General features: G+C 35.9%; 5 protein-coding genes across 5 annotated transcripts; 4 read left to right on the top strand and 1 right to left on the bottom strand.

The window, feature by feature from the left end:
- Positions 1–838: 838 nt before the first annotated feature.
- LOC136408533 (ras-like GTP-binding protein RhoL) lies at positions 839–4045 on the top strand. Its single transcript, XM_066389573.1, has 5 exons — positions 839–1310; positions 2967–3094; positions 3366–3480; positions 3534–3654; positions 3707–4045. The coding sequence occupies exons 2-5, from the start codon at positions 2973–2975 to the stop codon at positions 3916–3918; spliced, it is 570 nt and encodes a 189-aa protein (XP_066245670.1). The 5' UTR covers positions 839–1310; positions 2967–2972; the 3' UTR covers positions 3919–4045.
- A 3505-nt stretch (positions 4046–7550) lies between these two features.
- Positions 7551–16971, top strand: LOC136408321 (procathepsin L-like). Its single transcript, XM_066389243.1, has 5 exons — positions 7551–7776; positions 12581–12888; positions 13751–14098; positions 14391–14634; positions 16355–16971. Exons 2-5 carry the CDS (start codon positions 12592–12594, stop codon positions 16684–16686), a joined length of 1221 nt encoding a protein of 406 aa, XP_066245340.1. The 5' UTR covers positions 7551–7776; positions 12581–12591; the 3' UTR covers positions 16687–16971.
- A 2608-nt stretch (positions 16972–19579) lies between these two features.
- LOC136411255 (cathepsin L-like proteinase) lies at positions 19580–21013 on the top strand. The gene is made up of 4 exons (XM_066393740.1): positions 19580–19937; positions 19988–20326; positions 20378–20618; positions 20668–21013. The coding sequence occupies exons 1-4, from the start codon at positions 19794–19796 to the stop codon at positions 20982–20984; spliced, it is 1041 nt and encodes a 346-aa protein (XP_066249837.1). The 5' UTR covers positions 19580–19793; the 3' UTR covers positions 20985–21013.
- Positions 21014–21075: 62 nt separating this feature from the next.
- ND-B15 (NADH dehydrogenase (ubiquinone) B15 subunit) lies at positions 21076–21739 on the bottom strand. The gene is made up of 2 exons (XM_066393753.1): positions 21536–21739; positions 21076–21289 (listed from the first exon to the last, which is right to left on the bottom strand). Exons 1-2 carry the CDS (start codon positions 21671–21673, stop codon positions 21077–21079), a joined length of 351 nt encoding a protein of 116 aa, XP_066249850.1. The 5' UTR covers positions 21674–21739; the 3' UTR covers position 21076.
- A 1210-nt stretch (positions 21740–22949) lies between these two features.
- Positions 22950–26051, top strand: LOC136420126 (cathepsin L-like). Its single transcript, XM_066406924.1, has 4 exons — positions 22950–22978; positions 24467–24571; positions 25064–25420; positions 25475–26051. Exons 2-4 carry the CDS (start codon positions 24479–24481, stop codon positions 26042–26044), a joined length of 1020 nt encoding a protein of 339 aa, XP_066263021.1. The 5' UTR covers positions 22950–22978; positions 24467–24478; the 3' UTR covers positions 26045–26051.
- Positions 26052–27320: the final 1269 nt, after the last annotated feature.

Consider the following 27320-nt stretch of genomic DNA (forward strand, 5'->3'; position numbering starts at 1 on the left):
CTAAACGTTAACGGGTAAGTTATCCTTAGCTCCAAGTACTAGTTGCAGCTTATTCACATAATTTTTGTTTACCTTGAGATGAATTCCTTGATGAAAGTTTTTCGTGTTTTGAACGCGAGGAATGGCAATGAATTCACGTGGTTTATGACATGCATCGGTTTTAGAACTAAATCTATGTTTGGCGAGTCACTATCACTATCCGAATCAGACAACATCTTTACTACCTCTTTGTTCGTAAGAAACTAGACAAATAAACTACGATAAACGGCGATGCGAATCTCTTCATTATGGTAATCAGTGGCGATGTTCAATTCCTAGCAAGGTGATCGTCGAGGTGCGCGGCAAGGGGCAATGCTTCACTACGTTTTTACCCTAAAGCTGTCTAATTGAGCCTTCAACGTAACAGATACCGAGTGTCCTGAAAAAAGAAAATTATTAATAAATTAGAGGAAATTAAGGATTTTTAGGATTTTCGTCGATGAACTGAACTTTTGACGTTCAAATGTGAATTTTCTGTATTTTCATTTGCTCGTGAACCCGCGAATATCTCAAAAACCAGTTGCGATAAAGCGATTTGAACGGCCTTCTCCTTCATCGCTAAAAACGCATTAAATGTTCATATTAGTACATTCGTGCCATGTAATCCTATCAATAAGCGTTCCATTTACCCAAATATCGCCGCATAGCAAAATAAATAAATCGCAAACCGACAGATTAAAAATACGTCACTGCCTCGGGCCAACTGGCATAAACCGCAAAAAATCGGGTGAAACATCAACAAAATACAATTTAAATTAATTTATTAAAATTCAATCCGAACCAGCAGCTTTCCATTTATAGACGACCAGTTGCGTTTATCCGCAAAACAAAACCGTCTGTGTGCGTGTTAATAGACGACACCCATCCAGAATTTAAAATTGCCCTGTTAAAAGAGAAATTACGCGATAATGAATTAAATTACGCTCGGTAACAAGGAAAAACGCCCAAGTGCGATAATAACAGCGTGCATCTTTCGGGAAGTGTATCGAAACAATACACTGAAAAGTGAAGTTTCTCGGGTAATACGCTGATAAGGGATTTAAGATAAGGAGCGCTTTGCTGATAATATCTGAGGACGTATACATGCTATCGTCAAATTCATTCCATATTATATGAGTTTAATAAACAATAGGCCCAACGTATACGTGCGTGGTGTGATGCTTCACTACAGTAGTGTATGGTGATACTTGTGAGTATGTGAAGCTCTGAAGACATCGGTGGTGCTCGTACATACTCAACAAAACTGTGATTTATAGTGATTTTACTTCAAGGTGAGTTTGTGGAGTAATCACGCCCTAGATATCTACTTTCATGGTCGTCATTCGCATTCGTGACAATCAGGTATGCCTGATGAAGCCATTAAAAGAAAAGTTTTAAATTTGCTTTAAATTGCATTGATCCTGTGAATGCTATCAGTAGTGAAGTGGTAATTGGCGGTATAGCAATAGGCCATGGTTGAGTCATGGTCTAATATTCGTCACGTATATCCGCGGAAGAGGTTTAAGTTGATTTTATGATTAAACTGTAAAAAACGTTAATGTCGTGCAGTAAGTACCTTATAAAAACTCACTGGCCGTTTCAAATTCTAATCCATTGAAATCGCCAAAGGAGGAAGAGATCAGGGCTGATAAATTTCCTGGTAAATTGCCATTAAGCTAATCTCTCGAAAGTTCGCATAATTTCTCGAGACATTCTACGGCACCAATATCACCTCAAATAACGAGCTGAAACTAATTTGAACTAACCCGGTCTAACCAGAGAAGTAGAAAAGGCAAAATTATTCAATTTGTGTCGCTTTGGTTTTACTTAAATGGTATATCTGAAATAGGTGTTGCAGGTCGCCTTACTAAGTTTCGTATATTAAGATCTGCGGGTTTCCTTATTAGTTCCCACATTGATGTCAGTTATGCAAACTGTGTTAGGGATCGTTATGAAAACTGCAACGTTGAAAAAACTGACCGAAAATCTCGAGACAAGTTCGATTTAATCGTCATTACCAATCTCTTTACTAAATGTTATATAGAAGCTTACAGAGACATCCTTGCTAATTCATTTTATGTTAATTGGGAAGTCTTTATTAGGGTTAGACAGACAAACTAGATATTTCTAAGCAAGCTGAGATACTAGATATTTCAGATCGCCTTACTAAATTTTGCTTAGTAAAGTCTGCATATCTCCTTACCAATTCACAAATGTGTGTCACTATTGATGACTTTATATTTAAGGCTCATCGTTCCGACAACCTTATTGAATTTAGTGCAATTATTCTAGACCTGAGGGACGTTGGGATTAATAGACCTTCTAGATCGCCTTATTAAATTTTGCCTTATTAGTTTTTGTAAGTCGTATGGCCACTTAGATTCGACCTAAAATAATGTTTAACAACTCACTCACGTTCATCATGTTTGAAATTAAAAGTTGTGTTACATCACCTTACTAAATTTAATTTTTAGCAAATATGCACAAATTTTGATTCGAAGTGAAAACAGTGTTAGAAATATCTCTAAATGTTCCGAACTAATATAGATTGATTGGGTTAATTTGGGTTAAAAAGGCCCTCAGGGTCACCTTATTAAATTACAAACTATAGCAAAATTTCGTCACGAAAAATATTTTCAACCTTTCGAAACTTATCGTTTAAATGCACTAAATAAAATCTTCGAATTCTCCTTACTAAACCACTAATTCTAGTAAGCGTTCAAGTTATAATCATGCACACTCACCTCTATGGTTTACAGTGTTGCCGACTCCTATTTTTTGTAGTGATAAAAGGAAATTTTGTTTTATTAGTTACTGACTGTTATGGGATTTACCCAATTTACTTAGAAGGCAATGCAGGAAATATTGTATTTAAGACTGTAATTTGTTCAAAAACATTTCCCAGGCACGCTTAAAGATGTGTTAATCTAATCGGTTTGATTTCAAAGAAAACAATGACGATGACGAAGCTGAACAATATTAAAATTACTGCAGTGGGCGATGGAGTTGTGGGAAAAACCTGCTTACTCACCACATATGTCACAGGAAACTTTCCAGAGGAATATGTTCCTACAGTGTAAGTATCAAAGAAGAAAAGGTTTACAGAAGACTAAATTGTTTATCTTTGGAACAATAATCAAAAATTTACTATTCTTCATATACTTTTTGGTACTTAACACATTAATAGAGAGTCTCTTGGTTTCTTATCTAGAATATTTATTTCCTCTATTCAAGACTCCTTTTGCTCTGCTTTCGAAAGTGTTGTTAATAGAAGAATACGGTGATAAATTTCTTTTGCCATAATTTACTAGTTTTTTTATGTAAAATTTTGCGTTATTTTTATCCAGATTTGAGCATTACGGTCAAAGCCTCAAAGTGGACGGAACAGACTACGATATAACCCTCTGGGACACTGCTGGTCAAGAAGATTACGAGAGACTTAGGCCATTATCTTATCCCAATGTAAGCCACCCATACATCACTCTTATCAACACCAAAACACGCACTTCTTTCAGACAAATTGCTTCCTGGCTTGTTTTTGTGTGGATAAGAATATTGCCTCGTACGACAACATCTCCCTCAAATGGATCCCGGAAATTCGGCATTTCTGCCCCCAGGTTCCAGTAGTGTTAGTTGGTAATAATACATCCGAAAATCTTTTCTAGACTTGATAAATTTCTTGTTTCAGCTACCAAAACAGATTTAAGGAACGATCCCACAATTAGGTGTTATTCTCCTGAAGATGGGAAAAGGCTTAAAAAGAAAGTCAAGGCTCAGTGCTATAGAGAGTGCTCTGCCAAGTATAATACAGGCTTAAATGAAGTTATTGAGGATGCAGTGAGGGTGGCCACCAACAACAAAGTAAAACCCACCAAGCCTTCTCTTTGCACGATATTATAAAGAATTTGCTGTTATAGAGAAATATTAATTTTATACATTTTTATAGTCTACGTACGTTTATGTTTATTGTTGTACAGTATTAACGAGTTTAAGTTCGAAGTTTTTTTATAAAGGCCAAAACGTAAGGCGAATTTTTAAGGTTTTTTGAACCTAAAATTAGCCAGAAAAATTCAATTCTGGTTCAGCGTTTTCAGTTTTAGTTAGTTAGTAGAACTAACAGCAATTTTATCATAAATCATTGCAAACTGTTCTTGTGTTATTCAAATTGAAAGTTCGCAATACCAAAAGACTTTGTTCATTTCAAAAACTCGGATAACCATCGACAGCCCAAAAATTCCCTTTGTCCCAGTTCAACCCAAAAATCCAGATCGCCTTTATCTGCTTATCCTGAAAATGACTAGGAATAACCGAAAACGATTACTGAACTTACCGAGTTCTCAGTTCACATATTCGCATGCACTTTTCCTCATGTTGTATTTTAAAACCTTTAAGTTCAAAGTTCAAGTATTTAAACACCCGAATGTACTAAGCTTTTTGCTTTGATAAGATAAATAAAATTAAAATCTTCAATTAATTATTAAGATAATGGGAGGTTAAAATTACGCATTCTACATCTAAATGGAAAAGTCATTGGTGACACAAGTGACGGGATATAATTACAATAGTATACTTGAGGCACAGAGAATGAAATGTGTACAGTAAAAATCACTACTGGTAAGAAAGATTTTGTTGGAAAAATCTCCCTTTTATATACTTACGATAACAGTAATTTTTTCATGAAATATATTGGTCATTTTTTCCATCTTAACATGTCTTTTGATTTAATATACCTGCTATAAATATATGATATAAAAAGATGTATAATGGATCTATTTTTTAGGATTATTGTTTCTACAGGAGACAGTGGGTACCCTATTGCTATCTCAGACTTCTGTTTATAACAATTCGTCGTTCTCACAGAAACCATTAATAATTCCATGATGAACATCTTTTGACAAATTTTTTTGCACACGTTTTTTCTCACCCTACAGTTAAAGCTAAATATACCAGCAATAATTTAATAAAATAAGATTCAGAACACTGCAAGGCGTAGTCAAATTCGTTTATTAATTTTGAAATTACTAGGTTTTGGAAGTAACTCAAAAAACACATCGCCTCGTTTGGGGCGACACGCCGTTTGTAAATAGCTGGTTTTAAGATTGATCAGTACAACCAGATCAACACGTAGTTTTACAAAAAAACTTCGTTTCGTCGTCACACGAGAGCGACGCTAATGTGTAAAAAATATCTGGTTGAATAAATCATTATAAAATGTTATTAAGTTTTCATATTTCCCAGCAATATTTGGATTGTTTCTAGACAATTTGGTGAAGGAAAAGTTTTTGCAGGAGTACAGCAAGATAGTTATAATCATTGTTAATAAGAGAAATAAGGTTATTAGGTCACATATATTATTCAAACCTCAAATTCGTTAAGTTTTAACATACTGAAATACAACGTTAAAGATAATAGTGACTTATTATTAATATTAATGATGAACATGATGTATTCAATGCTATATGAAATTTTAAATGAATATTGTTCTTTAAAATCTTCCATAAAAACCTTTTATTACCTTTTTGGTGAGTTTTTCTTTGAAGTAGGAAATGTAAATTGTTCAAAAAAATTTTTTTTCTCGCGTCCTTGCTTTTTTCTATTTTGTGTGTCTAAATTAAGCTTTATGCAATTCCTCGAGATGTCTGCTACTTTGTCGGATCCAGTTCTGTACAATACTACCAAGTCTAATAGATTTGCTTGAACTTAGTAATATTTTTATTGTGGAAAGCTAAAAGAACTTCTATGATCCCTGCAATGAATACAGCACAATTGAGGCTACTCTTATCCCTTGGCACAGATATAAACCTGTTAACTATTGGATCTTTGTCTATGAGATAATAAATGTTTTCTTCATCATTTGAATGCACTAACCTGTCGGCCTCTTTTCCAAACAAGGCCTTCACATATGATGAACACATATTGCAAGTTAAATAGTGAAAGAGCATTTTAATGAATAATAACTTGGGATTATTTGATTTTTGGTTCCATTAAAAATAAGATTAGTTTGAAATTGAGAGAAAAAAAGATATTGCAATAAAAAAAGTTCTATTACTATCACCCTAACTTGTATCTAGGTATTGGTGTGAAATATGAGAGATATCAATTAATCACTATGCCCACACTAAATACATGAAGATTAAATTGAAAGGTGTAAACACATCATAGCCAGGAGAGGACGTATGGTCACTGAATCTGCACTAGTAATGATAAAGAGAGCGCATAACTGGAAATAGGGATTTATACAGAATGCTGGAACGACTCCTGGTGCCCAAGCTTATTTCAAATTTTAGAAAAGGAATTTATGGCTTAAAGAGGAATCATTAAATTAAATCAAGCGTACTGTTCAATTTTCGCAAGATTAGCATTTTAATTTTCAACTTTTAATGCATGAATAAAATATTCTAATTACAATTTACGTTTTTATTATGATTAATTCTAACATTTAATGATTTGTCAACAGACAATCAAAATATTTGAAGGTTAAATGTCAAACAGAACATTCTGGACTGTTAACTATCCTTATTTGTTTCATATCCTAAGAGCTACTCTCGCACGTTTCAATTGCTAATTCTCTTTGAAGATGGCGCCAGCAATAAAATGTAAACATAACCACATGGTTGGAGGCGCCATTTTTAAAAGGTATAAATGGAAATGCCCGATTTGGGATGATTAGGAAATCGTATATTTTTCAAGAAAACAGCTTAAAAATTAAATACTGGATGTTCCATAAAAATAAAATATGTAAGTGAATCTTTTCCTTTTGCTTGATGTATCCTAATATTGATTGCTACTATACAAAAAGGTTGGTGATTTCAAAGTTGGGTGTTATAGCGAGCTTATCATTAGCCCTTAATGCAATAGCAGCAATTTTCTCCAGTGCATAATATTAATTCCACAAGTTAAACGGCATACTAAAAATGGTCAAAGATCTACGACTTTCCATCTGCACTTCAAAATATAATTAGCATAACGCCTACGAATTTTTCACTAAAATACCCATTACAAATTCGAAATCCTGTTGTAAAATAAGATGTAATTTTATATACATACGTAATTTCGCCATTTACAAACGGGGAAGCGCCAATTAAGCCCGAGATACCGAATTTATGATTATTTTTCTGCACCTATCTTCCATATGGTACGGATGGCTATACCTACATACCTCCGTTATTTTAATGGACAGTCTGTTATTTCAGGTTGTTCGTTATGCTAATTTTTGTTGGAGCTCCTTAGTGAGTATCAAAAGAATTTAATATGCGAATTTTTGCATTCAATAATTTTCGAATTTATGTGGCTTCCGAAAAATCCAAATCGAAGCACAATTAATTTATTCTGGCGCTTCTCCCTGATTGCTCCGTACAATTAACCCAATGTACGTCTAGATCAGGAAGTACCTTGACTTTTCCTCCCATTACCACTTATCGTGAAATGCTTTAAGTAATTTACATTCTCAGGCGTTATTCAGAAAATTTCCCGACTGAAAATTACCTTTTTCTATTAGCCAAGCCCATTCCAATCAGAAAAGAGTGCAAGGTGTCTACGAAATGTGTGCGTCACGGTCACAAATCTCGAAAGAAGTGTGGATTGTTGTTTATGTTTACTGCTGGCGGTACCATTAAGTAGTTCGAAATCGGTGGGTAAATCTTCGGGAGAAGATCCGCTTCCTCCGTCCGAAGAACGCACTTTTCGCTGTGGTACCGCGGTTCCTTTTTCGGTTTTTGTGAGTCAGGAAGAAGTGCTGTTCGACTCTCAACTATACAGGTAAGTTAAGTCAGTACAAGAAGTATTTATGAATTTAGGTCGTCATCGGATTTGTTTAGAGCCTCTCCGTTGATAAAGGACCTGAAAAAGGTCCGAAAAAATCTAGATTTAATATGGCAACATGTAACTAATTTTGTGATTAAGATAAAAATTGTGAGCAGGTTATTTCGGCTTTGTGGTAAGAATTGCAAAGACTAAAACTAATAAATCGTGATTTTTCATTTAAAAAAAGGGCAACTTCCTGAGCTATTTATCAGATTAAAATTGATGATGAGATAATAACACTATGCATCAAAGTTTAAAAAAATTATTTTCACTAAGTTTACAGTAAGTAATTATGATTCCTTACCTTAATGTTAGTTAGGATTTAGAAAATAACATTTTACCACACATCAGGTTTTATAAAGAAAATGGTTTATTCATGAAGTCATTGTCTATATCAACGATACTCTATTTCTCACTAGAAAATTTATATTTCTTTTAACGATTTAGTCTTCTTTTGTAATCAGATTCTGTTTTTTCCCTATGAAGACACCAACAATACTCTGCAAGCATTGCTGATTCTCATCTGCCTTGATACCATTTCTCAAACTCCGCAATATCTTGATAAAAACGTTTTCCATGTTCATCGCTTAGTGAACCCCTATTTTCCGGAAAAAAACTCAAATGTGAATGTGGAAGATGAATTTTTATTGACGTTACATCCTAGCTGACGATAAGCGTTTAGTAAAGATGGAATTTTTTCGTGGAAATCTGGCGATTTGTAATTTTCGAGAAAAATTTTAGTCACATTTACAAATGCTAACCATGCTGTCTTTTCTACAGGTCTAAGAATTAATAAAAAGAAGGGATCATTCATCATTTTTCTTATATCAAGGCTCAGAAAAATTCCTTCTTTAATTTTGGCCTCGCTTAATGTAGGAATTTTTTCAATCAGGAATTGAAATTCTGGTCCATCTTTAACAAAATTCTTTATCAGTCCGAGTTTTACATATAATGGTGGTAAAATTATTTTCTCAGGAGATACTGATAGTTCATTTTTTACATTTTTCTGGTCGAGAACGAACCCAGTTCTTAGAGGCCAGTCCTGTTTAAAGTAATACTCTGAAGGTGCTCTACTGCCCTATTCACATAGGAAACAACAATCTTTTGTGTATCCTGTTTGCAGTCCTAAAATTAATGCCACCACTTTTAAGTCTGCACAAATTTGCCATTTATGCTCTACATATTTGGTCTGTTCCAGAATAAGTTTTAAAATTACATAAGTCTTGTAAGTGAGCATCATACGTTATAGGTACAGATGGCAATGCATTACCGTTGTAAAGTAAAACTGTCCTTAAACTTAGCTTCGATTTATCAATAGTCTCTAATCTTCCATTCTATGGCTATGGCCTAACGCCAAAATTAGTCCATTAATATCGGTACAAAGAACAAAATTTCTTGCGAATACAACTCAGCTAAAGAAATGTATTGCTTTCTGTACGTTATTGTTTCAACGTCATTCTGCAAAAGATTTCATCGCTTCAATCTAGATCTTAATATTTAACACTTTTCCTTGGTCAAACCTAAATCTCTGACAAGGTCATTTAGTTCGGATTAACTAATTAAACGCGACTCTCTATTAGCTGGTTCTTAAAACACCTCTCCACTAGAAGGGAGACTTGTTGAACTTGTTGAACTTGTCGAACCGGGGAACCTTATCGGAACTGGATGTTCTGTAGAATGGGGTAGCGACATTGTTACAGATGTTGTTTTAGCATATTCTACTGAACCTTTTGATTTTTTAGAAAAGTGCTTCACTTTCGTTAGACAGAAATAGTAATCGTCAACGTGGTTCTTGGGCTCCCGCCACTACATTGAAATGCCAAAAGGCATTTTTTTAATTGTTCCATTGTACCACCCTGTCAAATATTTTTAATATTTTAAGCAATAAACATGGGGCATCCACGATTTGTCCTGTCCTTTAATTTTAATATTAAAATAAGCTTCATAACAGGTTTCCAGTAATGGGCAAATTATCTTTTTGTCACTTTTTGATGTAAACTGACCACAAATATAGCAGACCAGATCAGAAGAATTCACACAAACTCGTGACATTATGTAGTTTTGTAACTAAAATAACAAAAATTATAAGTTTAAATCACAAAAAAGGTTTACTTTTAAAACAATCGTCCAACAAACGTATCCGCATCGATTTCGCTCATTAAAATTTTGAGACGTGATATGCAAGTATAAACTTGTTTTAAGTTGTTTTCAATGTATTTATAACCAAAATTAGTTATCAACATGTTGGTGATTTTTTCAGCGTTGTATAGTGTTATTTGTTACCTCACATCTTGCTAAAATGGCGAATGCAGATGCGCCCATAAAGACTCTTTTTTTTATTACTCATGTTTTTTAATCGACATTTTAGATACGTTAAAGGGTGCGTGAAACTGCCTTTGTGATGTATGTATGGTTATCAGGAAAACGATATCGGAACCTTCAATTCCCGCATGTCTACACGCATCAATAAATAAAAAATAAAAGTAAAATTAAAAAAATGTTGTGCAACTTTCGTGTGTAAGACCCTCTAAAGTCCTTATGCTCAGTATCTTATTTCTAATCCATTGTGCAAGTCTGAGGATGGTCCACTAATGAATTTGGAGGTGTTTGAATTCGACTTCATATATTTTCTGAATAACACAATATTCATGAACGTATAGCAAAAATGCAACAAACGAATTGAGCACAGAAACGGCGGTACTAAATTCTAACAAGGCAAGGGAAAGAAAAGCAAATAATTGTGACAATAAAATTAATGTAGGTATTTATTTGCGGCCTTGTAACCACGATCAGATTCCTCACAATTATTGCACTGTAAGAGGTGAAAAACTAGTCCTGTGTGGCGGATTTCCACTAATTTGAATAATTACCCATTTACGTGGCTATTTTATTATTACTAATCAATCAGTTATATCTATAGGTAATTAATTAAGGTTTACAACAGCTCGTACAGCTGCAGAAGTTTCGTTGGACACAGTATAATCTTGTTGTTTAAACAGACCTGTTTAAAGTTGGATTTATACAGCGCATAACACGCAAAATGACATAGAAAGTTAATAAAATTTTCAATTTTCTATGCCATTCTTATGCGTTATGTTATGTGTTGTGCGCTGAATAAACCCAGCATAACACAGACCTAGAGGAACTTTATGCACATTATCAGAATTTCTGACGCATAAAATTAATTGGCATTTATTTAATGAGAGGCAAAACGAATTCTGGGTAATCGACTTGGTGTGGTAGGAAGTAGCAATGTTTCCATACACTGAATGTCCGTATAGCAACCTTTTCATTCAACCTACTGATTAAAAGTTTGATACCGATATTAAAACCTTGAAATATCGCAGAAAAAAATGTTTAAAATACCCTCAGACGCCACTACATCATTATTCAATTCTATAAACTTCATAACAGTTTTTTAACGTAAATCTTCCAAACTTCTAAGAAACAAACACGTCTCTTTAACATTTTTTTAATAATTTGAACTGAGTTTAGAGATCCATCGACACTGCGAATTCCAAATTTTCAAAGCGTTTTTGGAATTTCTGACTAATCTGAATTAACTTGAATTTAGAGATTCTTCGAATCTGCGGAATCATTTGCGATTTATTCGAATTCCAATTCAAATTTTCAATTTTGCACCAACGTAAGTTTAATGTCTAAACCGGGCTTAACTTTGTTTTGCAAACATCAATATAGGCAGTATAGGCCTTATGGAAACGAGGTCGAGTGACGGCCCAGGGTAGCAGACTTTCCAGGTCGGTTTTTTTGGCGGTAAGGAGGTGGTGATTAAAAATTTCACTTAGGGCACCAGACTTCTTATAGAAAGACAGGTACTTCTTATAGAAAATTTTAAGATCCGCCATACCTTGACATTAAGGCGAAGTATGATCCTGTCCCTATGAGAGCTATATCTATTCTTAATTTTAGATTTATATTTCTCCGATATCCAAATGTAACTTTCTTTCGCATTTGCCTATTTTGAACATTCTTTTGAATGGTGCGTAAAAACTTAACACTATGGGTGATTAAAAATCGCTCAGGGAGCTGGAACAAGAGAATTGCAGCAGGCCCATCCGTTGTGCTTTTTTGAAATTTCTGACTAACCTGAAGTAACTTGAACTAACCTTCTTTTCCACGAAGTGAAATTTTCCTGAGGTGCTCGGGCCAATTTTCTGGCGACCAAGTAATGTGGGACTTACTCCAGGCAATCTCCCCTTGCCTTATTGAGCCCAAATGTGTCGTAGGCAAGAATCGCCCCAGGCACCTACGCACTAAAACATTTCGGGTTTCTCTTTCCTGTCACTAGAAACCGCCATAAAGCATTTCTTCTGATGAACCTGACTAACCTAAACTCAGAGGTTCTTCGAAATTGCGACTACATTCCAATTCCAAATTGAATCTTTTTGCTTTTTTTACCTGCACTTAAGTACAAAATAATCATGGGCGTTTCAAAATAATAAATAAAAATCATTAACTACATTTCAACGCTCGATATAATTAACATGTTAAACGCACATCTGGTGCTTCTCAAACAAACGTCTTCACTCAGATTGCCCCATCATTTGCAATTGCTATATAATTATCTTCTGATAAAAAAACTCCTAAATGTTATCTACTTAGGCATCAATTTGCGTACATTTCGGAGAAGAGAAAGCTTCCTGTAAATTATCAATAATCCCGCACAATCACGCAGGCAATGAACTTTAGTATCTAACACGCGTTCTGGTCATTGTCAGCAGAATCATGATTCTTTCAGATTAGACCGAAATGGAAAATCTATTTTACATCTTGTGCTGCATCATGATGGTGGTGAGCAGTCACGACTTGCATCTGAAAGCTCCAGGACTTTTCTCTGGAAAAGATCACCGATACTTAACACTGCCTCACGGCCCTGGGAATATAGCCATAGGGCCGCATTCCCATATTGCCGGAGGTTTAGATTTGGACGTTCCGAAATTTTCGTTCCAATCTTTGCATGATTCACAGTATGTTCAGCACGAGATGAAGAAGTTGACTCCAATTAGCGCGGACGATCTTATTGAGGAGGAATGGAAAGCCTTCAAGGTATGAACACAAAAATAATTGTTATGTTATACAGAGTGTCCGATATGGTAATTTGGAACAGCTTGATGGCATAAGGAGTGCTCCAAATTGCAATTGCCCAGCTTAAGAAATGTTAAAGGACTTATTGGCACTTGGGTTGAAGAGAGGGTACAAAGGTTTTCAATTATTTGTGAGTTCAGCAGTACACGCCATCTTATAGGGCCAGATTTCTATTTCAAATGACCTCTTCAAATGTTTATTCGCAAATCTTGACCAAGCTAGTTAGAAGGGGGCTGCAGAGGCATAACTAAAAATTGAACATATCGATTGCCTTCTGTTGGGACTATAATTAGTAAAGTCAACGTCCACCATTTTGTCAAGTTTTTTTTCATGCCACCATGTAGCCCTATGTTTCAGACCCAAGTTGGGAACTTGACACAGCTGATTTTAAATTTTAATGCTTAATAACGAAACGAACTTTTGAAATACCTCGTACGTTATTCTCACCAATGTCGAAAATCTCGACCGCGACGGAAAATAAACATTGTTTCCTTGCAGGTAGGAATAATGAATAGTGCGACATTATTTATGCAGAATAATAAACACATATTTAACTTCTTAATCATAAGATAACAAAAAGCAAAAGTTGCATAACATCGAAAGGTCAAAGATATCTGATAAACTTGACCTTAAAAATGACTTAAAATTTATCCACAGACGTCCATCGTACCCATAATTTCGATGACGAAATCTTCGCTTAATCAAAATATTGAGATTTTCATCAGACTCTTTCAAGATCGAATTTGAAATCCGGTTTTTCGATCCTTGACTGAAATTGCCGACGACCTTCGCCACTTTTCAAACAAATCTCTTAACTTTGCAGATGACATATAATAAGCTCTATCCCTCCTCAGAGGTCGAATCTTTTCGAAGAGAGGTTTTCATTGAAAATCGAGCCAAAATTGCCCGATTTAACCAGGAATACAGCCAAGGCAAACGCAACTACGTGCAGCAACTTAATCCTTACGGTGACCTGCTTCACCACGAGTTCACCCAACTGCTCAACGGTTTCAACAGGAGTTCCACCCCCCGAACCGGAGTTCCCAACCCCACTACATTCATCCCCAGTGCTAATGTGGTTCTTCCTACTCGCGTGGATTGGAGGCAAATAGGGGCTGTAACCCCAGTGGCGTCGCAGGGAACATGCGCCAGCTGCTGGGCTTTCGCTGCGGTAAGTTCTGCGCATTGACCTAAAAAGGGTGGAATCGCTTTGGAACGAGTCATTGCAAGGTGTTCAAGCTATTCTTCCATCAGCCTTGGGTCTACCATTGTATTAGTCAAAAACAATAGGAAGCGATTTTGATTGAGTGTGAAAGAGAGAATGTACAAAATGATGATGGAGATAAACTAAACAATATTAGCACAGCTTCCTTAAAATCGTTGAAAATGCGGACAAGGAGATTATTGTACAATAAGGCTTTGTTTCGAGTTGTTGCATAACATGAGCTTTTTCTTGTCTGCAGGCAGGTGCTCTGGAGGGCCACTGGTTTAGGAAAAGCGGTCAATTGGTGGATGTAAGCGAACAAAACCTAATAGATTGCTCTAAATCCTATGGAAATGATGGATGCATGGGAGGACTAGTAGACCCAGCTTTCCAGTATGTTAGGGCCAATGGAGGGGTTGATGGAGAAGAGGTGTACCCATATGAAGGAACTGATAATCAGCAATGCCGATTCAGGCCTGAAAATGTCGTGGTTCAATGCACTGGTAAACTGATCAATTCCCATTACCTTAATTGAAACGTCATGCATGCGGTTCTTACACATGATTAATATGCTAAACCTCATGCAGCTGTAACTCAAACTGAAAAATAAATAAGTAATTTAATGGATTTAATCAGTTTGCATGAATGTGAACTTTACTTAATTTATTAATATGGTCAACGTTGAACCTGTTGACAGTGTTATATTAATTAATAATTTAAATTATTTATATTCCAAGCTTATAATACGTCGGCCAAAATTGCATTCTCGTACAGCTTTCAATGTTGTTGGGAAGCGACTCAGTTGTATAAGACCTTGGACTTCACAGGCGACGTGATTTTACAGAGTTTTTGAGCGATTTTTAAATCTTAAAGCCAAAAAAACTTCGATTCATTCAGTCGAAGCGGTTGAATGTTGGAGGTCGTTGATACCGCCCGTACAATCACATGTTAATGGGTATGGTTTTGTCGAATTTCAAGTTCGGATTTCTGTGGTTACTTCGTTTTGTTTTAGTTCCACAAAAGCGTGAAAATGATTTTGAATATATTTTTTCTGATGATCTAAAAAGCATTTCAAAGTTCCCGCAAAGAAACTTAAAAAAAGTCACTGCGGCAACGCTGCCTTAAGTGATTCAGTCTTTTGTCCCCGTGTGACATGTGGAAAGCCATGTTGGTTGTGTGACAAATGCATAACGCCGCGTTGTTATTGTCTCAATTACTTGCAAACAATTTTTCCACAATCATTTTGGTGAAATTTTGGGCAAACATTTATCTCAGCTATTGCCCAGTTAACGTATCGAAGAAGTAAAAAGGGGACTGTATAGGCGCTTCGGTATAGAATCCAGCGGGGCACTGTTGTCGAAAGATCCTTAGGACTTATTTCAATACCAGAAATTTTTTGTGTCATCATTATGAAGATTTATTGCAAATTGATCATTAAGCGATAACTAGGAAAAACCGAATTATTGATGCAGGGAGTTACAACAACTTGATCCACGATCCATAAATTATACCCATTGATATTTTATAAATAAATTATTGCATCACGCCAGACCCCTGGGGCTATTATTAGATATCTTGAAAGTGTCCACCTACGCGCTAATAAATCACAATTATCCACAAAAAACAAAGTTGTTTTTTTGTGGATTTAATTTAAAATTCAAAAATTTCAGATAAATTGAACTGATTTCATTGTAAGGAAAGATGTACTTAAATGGGTGGCAAAAAAGTCTATTCCATATTCTACAGCTTAACCGCAAAATCAGTTGGATTCAAATCAGACCCGGTTTTACCAGCAGCCGATGGTGACCTCACGGCGATTTTTTTAGTAAATTCGGCGACTAATTCGTAATATCCTTGATGACAACGATTATCTTCTTAGATAGTACTTTCAAAATGTAGGTATCAACTTGAAGAGACCCGCGACCTTTTCGAACAATGCGTTTTTTAATTGACGAATTTGGCACATATCAGAAAAAAGTTACAAGGGATTGTCTTGATATGTGAGGGGAGTATGACTGGCATTTTTGATAATTGCCCTAACTAATAAACAAGAACATTTTTTCCCAACTATACCCAACAAGACAGAAAGAACCTTGAACTAATTGGTATTCAGATTAACTAGATAGTATATCCTTCGTCGACAAAAACGTTGGACAATAGATTCAATTTTCTTATATCATTTCATCAGCACTCTACCAAAAAACATCACAATTATCCTTCTAGGATACGTGGACATAGCTGAAGGCGACGAAAAAGGAATAGAAATAGCCTTGGCTACCTTAGGCCCAGTGGCTGCAGCCATAGACGCCAGCAAAGATGGCTTCCAGTTCTACTCAGATGGCGTTTACTACGACCCGGACTGCGGTAGAACCCAAGACGAAATGAACCATGCAGTTTTAATAGTGGGCTACGGCGAAGAACCCAATGGGCAGAAATACTGGCTGGTCAAGAACTCATACGGGGCTCAATGGGGTTTGGGAGGGTACGTGAAAATGGCGAAGGACGCCAATAACCATTGCGGAATTGCCAATCAAGCCAGCTATCCTTTGGTCTAATAGATTAATTTTTGTAAATTAGTTCCTTTGTTATTACTAGAAGAGTCAAGAGTTTGGTCTGCCGTAAAAGTAAGATTTTAAAGTGCCACTTAAGTAATAACTTTTTATAATAATGAATATGTAGGCAGAGTTTTAAATTAATACGGTCTGTCCCTTTTAGCTTTGATTTTAAGATTTGTAATATAGGAAGGTACGAGTACGTTCGACATGTCTGTTGAGTTGAACAGAGACCAAGAAATTACTGCCAAAATGATTTCTTTTTTGTAATATAATTCCTGACGAGTCTGTGTTGCTTTTGAATGCGTTTTCCGTTCATGAATAGCACTGATTATAATCACATGTTCTGTGTTGGCTGGCTCCGGAACGATTTTTTTTCACAAAATACTTTATTTGTTCCTTTCAATCAGCTTTATTCAGTCACTTCAAATTGAAAGACATGGAATCTTCACAAACTACATAAGCGAAAAATTTTTCCTTTTTTCCGAAAAACATTCCTTTAGCATTGCCCATTACGGCTTCCATCGACCTCCAGTCTAACAGGAGTTATTTCTACGGAACTTCGAATATTAATAATTATGCGGTAATAATTACAAAGTTCAAAGAGTCAAGATGGTACATATCAAGTACTATGTATGTATACACTTTATTATATATTACACATACAATGATGCTTACAGGAAGTCCAACTCTACGATTTCACGTCAGATCCATTAAATCGCGGAGTCATTACATATTTACGATACTATTTATGTTACAATAATAAAACGATTTAAATTATGAGTATAAAAACATGTCACAACACATCATAACATCCGCATGGAAAAGCGCCTTAAAAATCTGTAAAAAAATAAACCGCGACCACCTTGCCGTTAATGTAGCAAACATTCAAGTGACCTTCGTCCATTCGCAACATACGGGCCGCCATCTTGTTTTAGAACAAACGAACATCGCCACGTTGCCATTTTTGGATTATTAATTTTTCCGACCGAGTTTTTAATAGAGCGACGATTAACTTAACGGGAAGATTAGTTTCATGGGTGTTACTGTTGATATTACCTTCCAGAAAAAGCTAACAATTGGGCTTTAAAGGATTGAATTTCGACAAATTGTCATCCTTTTTCGTCTGCTTTTTTTTTTAAAGGTTGGGAAATGTTTTTACGCACACCAAACTTTGGCTAGTAAGATCTAGGTGGTCTGCTAGTATGGGACTCCGTGTTGGCCGCTGCCGACTACCCACTAAAACCCTTTCCACTCTTCGCCCCACTTCTACTTGGAACCGCCTCTCGGCATTACTTCAAGTGGTGGCGGTTGCTCTCCATATTTTCAGTTTCTTCGCGTCCTCCCCTTCTCCCCCGTTTGTCCCTCTCTTTCCTTTTTATAATTCCCCTGGCACAACTGCTAATCGTAGACCACACATATTCATCATTCAACATCTCTTCCACCACGTTCTCAACAGTCAATATTCTGCCCACACTCCTTTCCATTGCGCTCTTCTCTCTCTGTGCCATCTTACACACCGTAAAATGGTGTGTTCCACTGTATCGACATCTGCTCCGCAGTACCAGCACTCCAGCGTCCTCTTCTTGCCTATCCTGTATAGGTACTGCCTGAAACAACCATGTCCAGTCAACATATGCGTTAGGAAGTAGTTAGTTTCTCCATGCTCTTTCTCTTATCACTTATCCACTTGCCGGATGAGGTTCCTCGTCCATCCCACCACTCTCCCCTCTAAAACCTACCTCCTCTGCCATTCACTCAATGCCTTCATTCTCGCCTCTTCTCTTGCCTCAGCACCCCTACCTTAGATCGTTGCCTTCTCCGCTATCGGGATCTCGATCGGAAATATCCCAGCTATCACCTGCACTGCCTCGATAAACACAGTCCTGTACGCAGAGCATACCCTCAATGCCACCTTCCTCTGGATCCGGTTTAGCCTGTCCCTGTACTTCTTGTACTGGACGACCCCTCCCCACAATAGCGCGGCATATAACACGACCGACTGGAGCACCCCGACTATTATTCTTCTTCTTGTTGCCCTCAGAACAGACCAGTTCGGCATTATTTTGCACAGTGCTGTTGTTATTTTGGCAGTTTTCTTCTCCAGGTGCCCGACGTAGCCTGTGAGTCTTAGGCCTTCGTCTGCTCCTGAGTAAACTGGTAAACTTTTCCTCCATATCTGTTGTATACCCCATTTGTAATTAAGCTTGAGATTGTGACAACTAACGATGGAATGTCAAATCCTCAACCTAAGTGCAGTCCAGTTAATCTCAACAGCAACGGTCAGTGTTTTGGTTTCTAAGGAAATTACTTTCCAGGGTAAGAGCGCTTCAAATGTCTTCTTCTAACGGATCTTTCCATGCGCATCTCCAAGAGGTGAACGCAAATAACCGAGCACTGGTTATTCTACATCCGATCCAAGGGGCCTACTCTAAAAAACTCTTACGAGTATTGTGGTGGACTAGCACGATGGCTCCGTTTGGCAGTCCAGCCTCTTCGGAGGCAGTGCAGAATGAGGAGAAATTAATTTCTAAGCGATAGAACTGAGCGCTCCAATGGTCGAAAATTTAGCTTTTCATCCCGCGTTCGTCCTTTTGGAAAGGGTCATGACTTCATTGCCAGCATTGCTGAACAAAACTTGAGCAATTTCACATTTCTTTGCTTAGCAAAACGCTTAAAAATTAGCACAAAAAAACCTCGTCTATATAGATACATTTTCCCACAATCAACTTCCGACTAGCCCTATTAGTTTCACAGCAGTCAAATTAATCAAAATTTCATAGTTGACTATTGAAATGCCGAATCTCCTTTCTATTTCCATATCAATTATTCATAGTAAGCTTCCGCGCTTCCATTACCACGGGGACTAACATAAAGATATTCTTATGTGGACAATGAATAAAAAATTGCTCTCCTCTCGGGTAACATTGGGTTTCCCGTTAATTCAACTAACTAAAGGACCTTTTATACCTCAAATTAACATGAAGAATTAAAATATATGACATGGTTCCGGTAAATTTAACCGAATAGTGGCTGAAATTACATTGAGCGTGACTTTTGGTTAATATAAAGCGTTACCATTTTTTCCACAAAACTCTGCAACTTAAACCATGAATTCCGTGTATCATTTACTAGTTCTGTTGTTTGTGTCAACGGTTAATTCTGTGATAACACAATTCGACGGATATCATCTACCTTATGATCATCGCATCAACTTTGTGCAAGAGGCTGCACAGTACTGGATCAAATTCAAGGTATAAAACTCCATTATTGGCAGCAAAGGATGTTAATATTTTCTCTGCAGAGGGACTACCTTAAGCACTATTCCCCTGAAGAGGACTTGCACAGATTCAACGTTTTCAAAAACAACCTTATCAGAATCAACGATTTTAGAAACAAATTTGAAAATGGCCTTATAAATTTCCATGTGAGCATCACAGAGTTCAGCGATCTGACCAAGGAAGAGTTCATAAACAACCATTTGAAGCTGAAATTGCCGCAGGGCAATAAATTTAAGAGGGATCTGCCGCCAAACAATAGAACTACTAGACATATACCAGAGTTTTTTGACTGGAGATCACATGGGGCTGTAACTGCTATAAAACATCAGGGAGCTTGCGCTTCCTGTTGGGCTTTTAGCGCAGTAAGCAGATTAATTTTATTATTAATGAAATTTCCTATCAAAAGTTTTTAGGTGGGATCCCTGGAAACTCAATATTTCCTCAAACATGGACAACTTTTATCTTTTAGTGAGCAGAACCTAATTGACTGCTCAGTGGACACAGTAAACAATGGATGTAACGGAGGCTGGATGGCTAATGCTTTCCAATATCTTACTAATCATGGAATATCTCCATTGATTGATTATCCTTACATTGGGATCCAACAGGCTTGCCACTTTGAAACGATCAAAAGCGTTCCAATTTCTCTTAGAGGTTTGCACCAATTTTTCCAATAAATAAAATACTTAAAGCTTAATTTCAGGATTTCAAACAATACCAGCAGATGAGCTCTCTTTACTCCACTCAGTGGTCACAATAGGGACAATATCAGCGGCGATAGACGCCTCAAACCTTCAGTTTTATGCAGGAGGAGTTTTCAGAGATGATGAATGTTTACCTGGTAGGGTAAACCATGGGGTTGTGATCGTTGGTTATGGAATTGAAAGTGGAAGAGAGTACTGGTTAATCAAGAACAGCTGGGGCGCTTCATGGGGTGAAAATGGCTATTTCAAGTTGATTCGCAATAGGGCTAATCAATGTAATATTGCTTCATATGCAATGTATCCTATTTTACATTAGATTTATTTAAGTACAGAAAAAGCATAGTATACTGCTCATTTAATTGAGTAATGAAACAGACTCTATACAAACTACACCAAAAAAAAATTGCATTAACATATGAACCTAATTCTGTCCTTGTAAGCAACTTCACCCTTTCGGTAGGCCTCTTCTTTTTTTCTCCTGGAATTGTAGATTACATAATAAGCACCAGTCATAGGCAAAAGTAGGTAGAATATTCCATGAAATATATTCTTGCCATTTGGTCTGAAGAATTGAGAGTAGTTGACGGATAGGGATTGGTATCTTAATAATGCAGAATCAAACTGAAATTTGTAATTAATTCAGTACTTAAATGGAAAAAGAGGAAAATAAATAGTTATAAACTTCAATAAGCACAAAACATCGACAGGTTATATGAAATAAGTGCTGTCTCTAAGACAAAGACACATTTTGATACTTGCAATGGAACCAATAGCTTATTCTTTGTTGACAGTGATATTATAACAAAGCTATTTTTGCTTCAAATATTATTCTATCACTCTATTTAATGAGTTACACTATATACTTACAACAGCTCCTCCTGCCTCACTAGCATGACGAAAAGGGTCACTTTTCTGCTTTAAAAATTCATTACGCAAGTACAGTTTCCGCTGCAGCTTTTCTTGTGATACTCTCTGAGTTTGTGAGCTAGCATCGAAATTGGACATTATTCAAAAAAGATTTGGACCTCCTTTTTGGGTTTTGAAGGCCTTTTGAGAATAGATCAATTGAAGAATGTTATGTTGTTATGTCATAGGGGTACAGATTAGAAAGTGAGGTTATATTTCGATTGGTGATGGAGACGTGACGGTTAACTGTCACAGATGGCCATCACGTTACCGCTAAACTAATTTATTTTCATTTAAATTACAAAATATTGCAATGCCGCAACTAGGAATATCGGGTGACATTTTCTTTTTTCTTTCGATTGATGATTTTGGAATACGCTAATTTTCCAAGGACATTTCCATTCCCTAAGTTTTTCATTCTTCGAAAGTTGAAAGATACTATTAGATACATTTTAAATTAATTTTCCGACACCTTCAAACTCTGTAGAGACACTTTGAAATTTTACAATTCTGTGAACAATCCTATAACAAGACGCTGAGAAATTTAGCGTTAGAAAGAAATGAACAAATTGAAGTCCCCAAAAGTCGAAAGTCAATTAGAATTTTTAAATTTTCCGAGAAAATGATCCAAGAAGAGGACCAAAGATGTACAAATTATATGTTCGTCAACAAGACCGCTCCGAAATTTTTCTGAAAATTCCGCTAAATTACATGTTTAAAATGTTTTAAATCTGATAATATCCTTAACTGAGATGAATCGTCTAATATTGGAAATTTCTATTTAAGTCATTAGGAGTATCTATTTAATTAATTTTAGGTTCAATTAAAATGCATAGTCTTCATTTCATTTACACTATTGCCAGAGCAAATTTGACGACTTAAAAAATGCAGGCTATATCGTTAGTAGCGCCAAGAGAACTAGAACTGATCTGTTTACATATTATATTGAAACCATAGTTTATATATTTTGAATTCGATATACGATTGTTTAGTGTGTAAAAGTAAACGGGTATGTATTTCATTTAGCTTTTACACAATAAATCCGTAATTTTCCGAACCTCAAGCCTCCTATCTCTCCTCAGCATACTCTCCAATCTCCCTAATGTCCTGACAAAAATATTTTTTAAATATTTGCTTTTTGTTTATCTGAATTTGTCATTCTTTGTTCCACTATGAACTCGTGTTTGTGATTGTTAAATTGGCAGTAATTATTTACAAACATACAACGATAATGACGCCAAACAGAGGGGATTTCTTTGTTATTTATCAATTCATTGGATTTAACCACCAACGGATCTTAATTTGCGCAGTTTAAACGTTCAGACCATTCCTGCTTTGTAGCTAGCAAAGATCGGTGGTTGGATCGAAAATTGATCTTTTTTTGCTCTGTAAAAACCAGTGTAGGTAAGATTCCTTTATTTTTTTAACATTTATCTCAATTCTTTATACACCCAAAACTCCATTACTATTGTACCTTCTCTTGCTATAACGGTGAGTGCAACAGCAAGAGTTGCTGCATCATCTATGTATGTGCCTTGTTTTTGTGAAAGTTATTCATTCATTCTTGGTAATACATATTTTCTACATTGCGGTTCATCACAGAGAAAATTTCGCCATCCTATATCTACATACTAGTTTTAGCCAGATTTGTATTTTTCTTTTTTCTTCCTCCAGATAAATGCCTAGTCTTGCTCCTAACTGAATCAAATCTCAAACTTAGGTGCTCTACTGGCCTTTAGAGTTGTTATACAACACTAAAGGCCGTTAGATCATCATACTGGCAACTTTACTTTGTAGATAATTCCTTTGGAAATTAGAATACTGACCAATACTGTGGGTTTATAGCAATGTTTCCACAGATACCATTGATTGAAAAATATATTGATATTTTGAAATAAATGCATAGTATTTGTCAGTTTTGTGGATTCCTTGCAAAATAATGTTTTAAATACTGTTGCCAATATGTTGATCTGCCATCTAAATGTTTCAAAACCTTATTACATAAGTTTAAGATACAACTGATCTCTCATCCAATTCTTGTTAACATAAATTGCACAGTTTTCTTTAAGTACATTAGGGAAGGAATACAAAGTCGCCCCATAAGAGCCAATGTTAAGTATGTGTGGGAAGGTCCCTCTAAAACAAATCAATTTTCCCCAGAAAAACTATTTCTGTACATTAGTAAATTTCCGAGTGTTTCAAAATGTGAGGATTTCTTAAACACCAAAATTGAGTTCACTGCTGATAATTTTCACCATGTATCCTGTAATTCAACCTCCTATTGGCCACAAATAGCTGTTATATTTTAGTCTACTGACTACCCACAGCCCCAGGAATAAGTTTACATTAAACCTACTTCCGCAGTGGACTACAAAGTGACTTTACTACAATAAAAGATTGTATAATAATTTAGTATTTGGTTAAAACAGAAATTTTGAATTGATCAGTTTTTTTCCACAGTCACCTATAACGTACCACCGCATATGACGAACGAAAGGCCAAGTCCCTTGAAAATTCGTTATAGCCGAGTTCTACTGTAGTTCCATAACTAAATATTAATTAAACCTTATTCAATTAAAGTAAATAATTTATAATAATTTTTACAAGTGGAAGTTAATCATAACAATGCAAAGAACAATAATACACAGTAACTCTACTTAGTAACTTGTGCTCGTAATTAATTTATATCATCAGGTAAATTCAGTGCAATTTTCTGTAAAACTTATGTATTCTAATAGTGGAAATTAATGTTGATACACAGCGTTGTGAAACACTTTTTGCCCTGACGTTTTAGATCTCAGTGCTCCGCGGTCACAATGTACCACACCAAGAGTGTGAAGTCATTATGGCCCTAAGCTTGAAATATACTATTAATGTTTTTTATTTGAACAGGTCCAGGACACAATGAAGATCTTGATTATTTTAGCGTCTATAATCCTCAGCTGCCATGCTGTCTCCTTCTATGAATTGGTTTCAGAACAATGGGCAGCATACAAGGTAAGATAATGTTCAATGTTCGTTTCCTTAAATGAACATTCCCAAGATGAAACATGCTTGTTTTAGTTATAGCGTAAATTACATTGAAAATAGAAACAAATTTCGATAATTATTTAAAAACATGAAATGGTGTTGCGTTTTATCATGGGTGCACTATCTTAATCAAAAGGTTATAAGTTTTTATTCTAGCCAGTGTCTTATGACTGCTTGATAATTTCGTTAAACATTCTTTTTTATCATTCTTATCCCACGATTTGTGGGCTAAAATGGGGACAAAGAACGCCTTTATTCGTTTAATTCCGTTTGTATTTTGATAGCAATGAAAGGAATCAATACAGTTTGTTCGCAGATATAACAGTTAACTACGTGTTGTTTAATTCATGGAAATCACATCAGTTCTTTCACGTTTGTTTGTTGATATCATAATATGGGGCGTGGGTAGTTATAAACATACCTCTGATATCTTGAGACTATAGGATTTCATGTTTCTAGGCTGAACATAACAAAAACTATGAGTCAGAAACGGAAGAGCGCTTCAGGATGAAAATTTTCATGGATAACGCTCACAAAGTGTCGAAACATAACAAACTCTATGAGCAAGGCTTGGTCACTTACAAGCTGGGACTAAACAAATATGCTGACTTGTTGCATCATGAATTCGTCAACACTCTCAATGGCTTTAACAAATCGAAGACCAGCTTTTTAAATAGCGAGAAATCCCGTGATGGCGTCACTTTTATCCCCCCTGCTAATGTGAAAATTCCTGACTCCGTCGACTGGAGAGATCAAGGAGCTGTAACACCCGTTAAGGATCAAGGCCATTGTGGATCTTGCTGGAGCTTCAGTGCGGTAAGAAATCAACCCATCTAATATTCTGTCAAGAGAACCTGTTCTTTTTCTTAGACTGGCGCCCTTGAAGGGCAACACTTTCGACGAACAAATCAACTCGTATCACTCAGCGAACAAAACCTCGTTGACTGCTCCACTAAATACGGCAATAACGGTTGCAATGGAGGTTTGATGGATAACGCCTTCCGTTACATCAAAGACAACGGTGGAATCGACACCGAAAAGTCCTACCCTTACGCGGCTGAAGATGAAAAATGTCACTTTACCCTAAAAAATGTTGGCGCGACCGATAAAGGTTTTGTGGATATTGAGTCTGGTAATGAAATTGATTTGAAATCTGCTGTTGCCACAATTGGCCCTGTGTCCGTTGCCATTGACGCCAGTCATGAATCGTTCCAACTTTACTCGGATGGAGTATACTATGATCTCAATTGCAGTCCTCAGATGCTGGACCACGGTGTGTTGGTTATTGGTTACGGAACCGATGAAGATACTCAGCAGGACTATTGGTTAGTTAAGAATTCTTGGGGAGCTACCTGGGGTCAGCAGGGATACATTAAAATGGCTAGAAACAGGGACAATAATTGCGGAATTGCTACCCAAGCTAGTTATCCATTGGTTTAGGTTTTTAGTTGCATTGAAATGAACAATATCTCTCTCTGAAGTTTAGATCAGTATGTATAAGAATGATTGTGATTATTTCCATTAGCGTGTAAAGGTATCTAAACTTGAATGAAATTCTCGAATTAAACAACTTTACTCTAATTTTCAACAAACTTATAGTTTTTAGTCTCTCTTTGTATATTTTATATTTGATATTTTGCAGATTAAAATTTTATAAAATAAAATGTATCATTTATAAAGGTATTTTGTTTTTAGAATAAGTCACCCGCAAGCCACAGTTTAAGCTGATAAGTACCATACAGGTCACGAGTCGAATACAACAATTTTGGAAATTTGGTGTGCCAAAAACCATAAACTCATGAAAAATTATTCGATACGTTGAAAATGTATGAAATGAAAAAAGCAGTGGCGTACAGGACTATTTTGTACTAAAAAAATTCAGTGAAAATTGAATACTCCGATTTCAATGAGATTTGGTTCCTCAAGAAGTGTACGATACAGTATTGATATGCCGCGGTCAAAACTCGAATCGAATAACTTTGATTTTTTGGTCCGAAAAATGCCATGGAGTATACATCGTGAAAATTTTTAACTCAAAAAATTGAAATTATCGGATTCGAGTTTTGACCGCGGCATATCAATACTGTATTGTACGCCTCCTGCGGACCCAAATCTTATTGAAATCGGAGCATTCAATTTTAATTGAATTTTTTTAGTACAAAATAGTCCTGTACGCCACTGCTTTTTTCATAATAAAATTTTCAACGCATCGAATAATTTTTCATGCGTTTATGGTTTTTGTGGAACCAAAATCTCATTGAAATCGGAGCACCTTAATTTTTGCCTAATTTATTTACTTAAAATTGTGGTCTACGCCAAGACTAAATTTTAGGAAAGTACACAATTTTTTTTTGTTAATAATGGCGTTATTTCTAAATGATGCAAAGCAGGAGCTTGCTTGCCGAGATAGATATCTTTTCTCGGATAAAGATTACTTTGGCTACTTACTTATAGATGGCACCAAAAAAAAGAGTGACAAACGAACACAAAATGGTTGATTTATTATTATTCAAATTTAATTCACAGTAAATCTTAAAACACTCTATTAGACTATAATTTAGGGCACAATGACCGAACTTGAAAAATTACTTAAAATGAGTTCCATACGATATCAAACGATGCACGTTGCCACATTTAAAGTTTCACGGCATAAAAAATCAATTTTATTATGTCAATGTCATTTTAACTTTGACTTTTACATTTGTTTATATCTTGT

The sequence above is a fragment of the Euwallacea similis genome, chromosome 1, assembly GCF_039881205.1.
Source record: "Euwallacea similis isolate ESF13 chromosome 1, ESF131.1, whole genome shotgun sequence".
Taxonomy (NCBI): Eukaryota; Metazoa; Arthropoda; class Insecta; order Coleoptera; family Curculionidae; genus Euwallacea; species Euwallacea similis.

Coding starts and splice junctions, on each gene's coding strand:
- LOC136411255 (XM_066393740.1), top strand. CDS start 19,794: ATGAATTCCGTGTATCATTTACTAGTTCTGTTGTTTGTGTCAACGGTT. Junction 19,938..19,987: donor AGTACTGGATCAAATTCAAG/GTATAAAACTCC, acceptor TTTTCTCTGCAG/AGGGACTACCTTAAGCACTA. Junction 20,327..20,377: donor CCTGTTGGGCTTTTAGCGCA/GTAAGCAGATTA, acceptor AAAAGTTTTTAG/GTGGGATCCCTGGAAACTCA.
- ND-B15 (XM_066393753.1), bottom strand. CDS start 21,673: ATGTCCAATTTCGATGCTAGCTCACAAACTCAGAGAGTATCACAAGAA. Junction 21,290..21,535: donor GTGAGGCAGGAGGAGCTGTT/GTAAGTATATAG, acceptor TACAAATTTCAG/TTTGATTCTGCATTATTAAG.
- LOC136408533 (XM_066389573.1), top strand. CDS start 2,973: ATGACGATGACGAAGCTGAACAATATTAAAATTACTGCAGTGGGCGAT. Junction 3,481..3,533: donor GGCCATTATCTTATCCCAAT/GTAAGCCACCCA, acceptor CACTTCTTTCAG/ACAAATTGCTTCCTGGCTTG. Junction 3,655..3,706: donor GGTTCCAGTAGTGTTAGTTG/GTAATAATACAT, acceptor TTCTTGTTTCAG/CTACCAAAACAGATTTAAGG.
- LOC136408321 (XM_066389243.1), top strand. CDS start 12,592: ATGGAAAATCTATTTTACATCTTGTGCTGCATCATGATGGTGGTGAGC. Junction 14,099..14,390: donor GCTGCTGGGCTTTCGCTGCG/GTAAGTTCTGCG, acceptor TCTTGTCTGCAG/GCAGGTGCTCTGGAGGGCCA. Junction 14,635..16,354: donor TGTCGTGGTTCAATGCACTG/GTAAACTGATCA, acceptor TTATCCTTCTAG/GATACGTGGACATAGCTGAA.
- LOC136420126 (XM_066406924.1), top strand. CDS start 24,479: ATGAAGATCTTGATTATTTTAGCGTCTATAATCCTCAGCTGCCATGCT. Junction 24,572..25,063: donor AACAATGGGCAGCATACAAG/GTAAGATAATGT, acceptor TCATGTTTCTAG/GCTGAACATAACAAAAACTA. Junction 25,421..25,474: donor CTTGCTGGAGCTTCAGTGCG/GTAAGAAATCAA, acceptor TCTTTTTCTTAG/ACTGGCGCCCTTGAAGGGCA.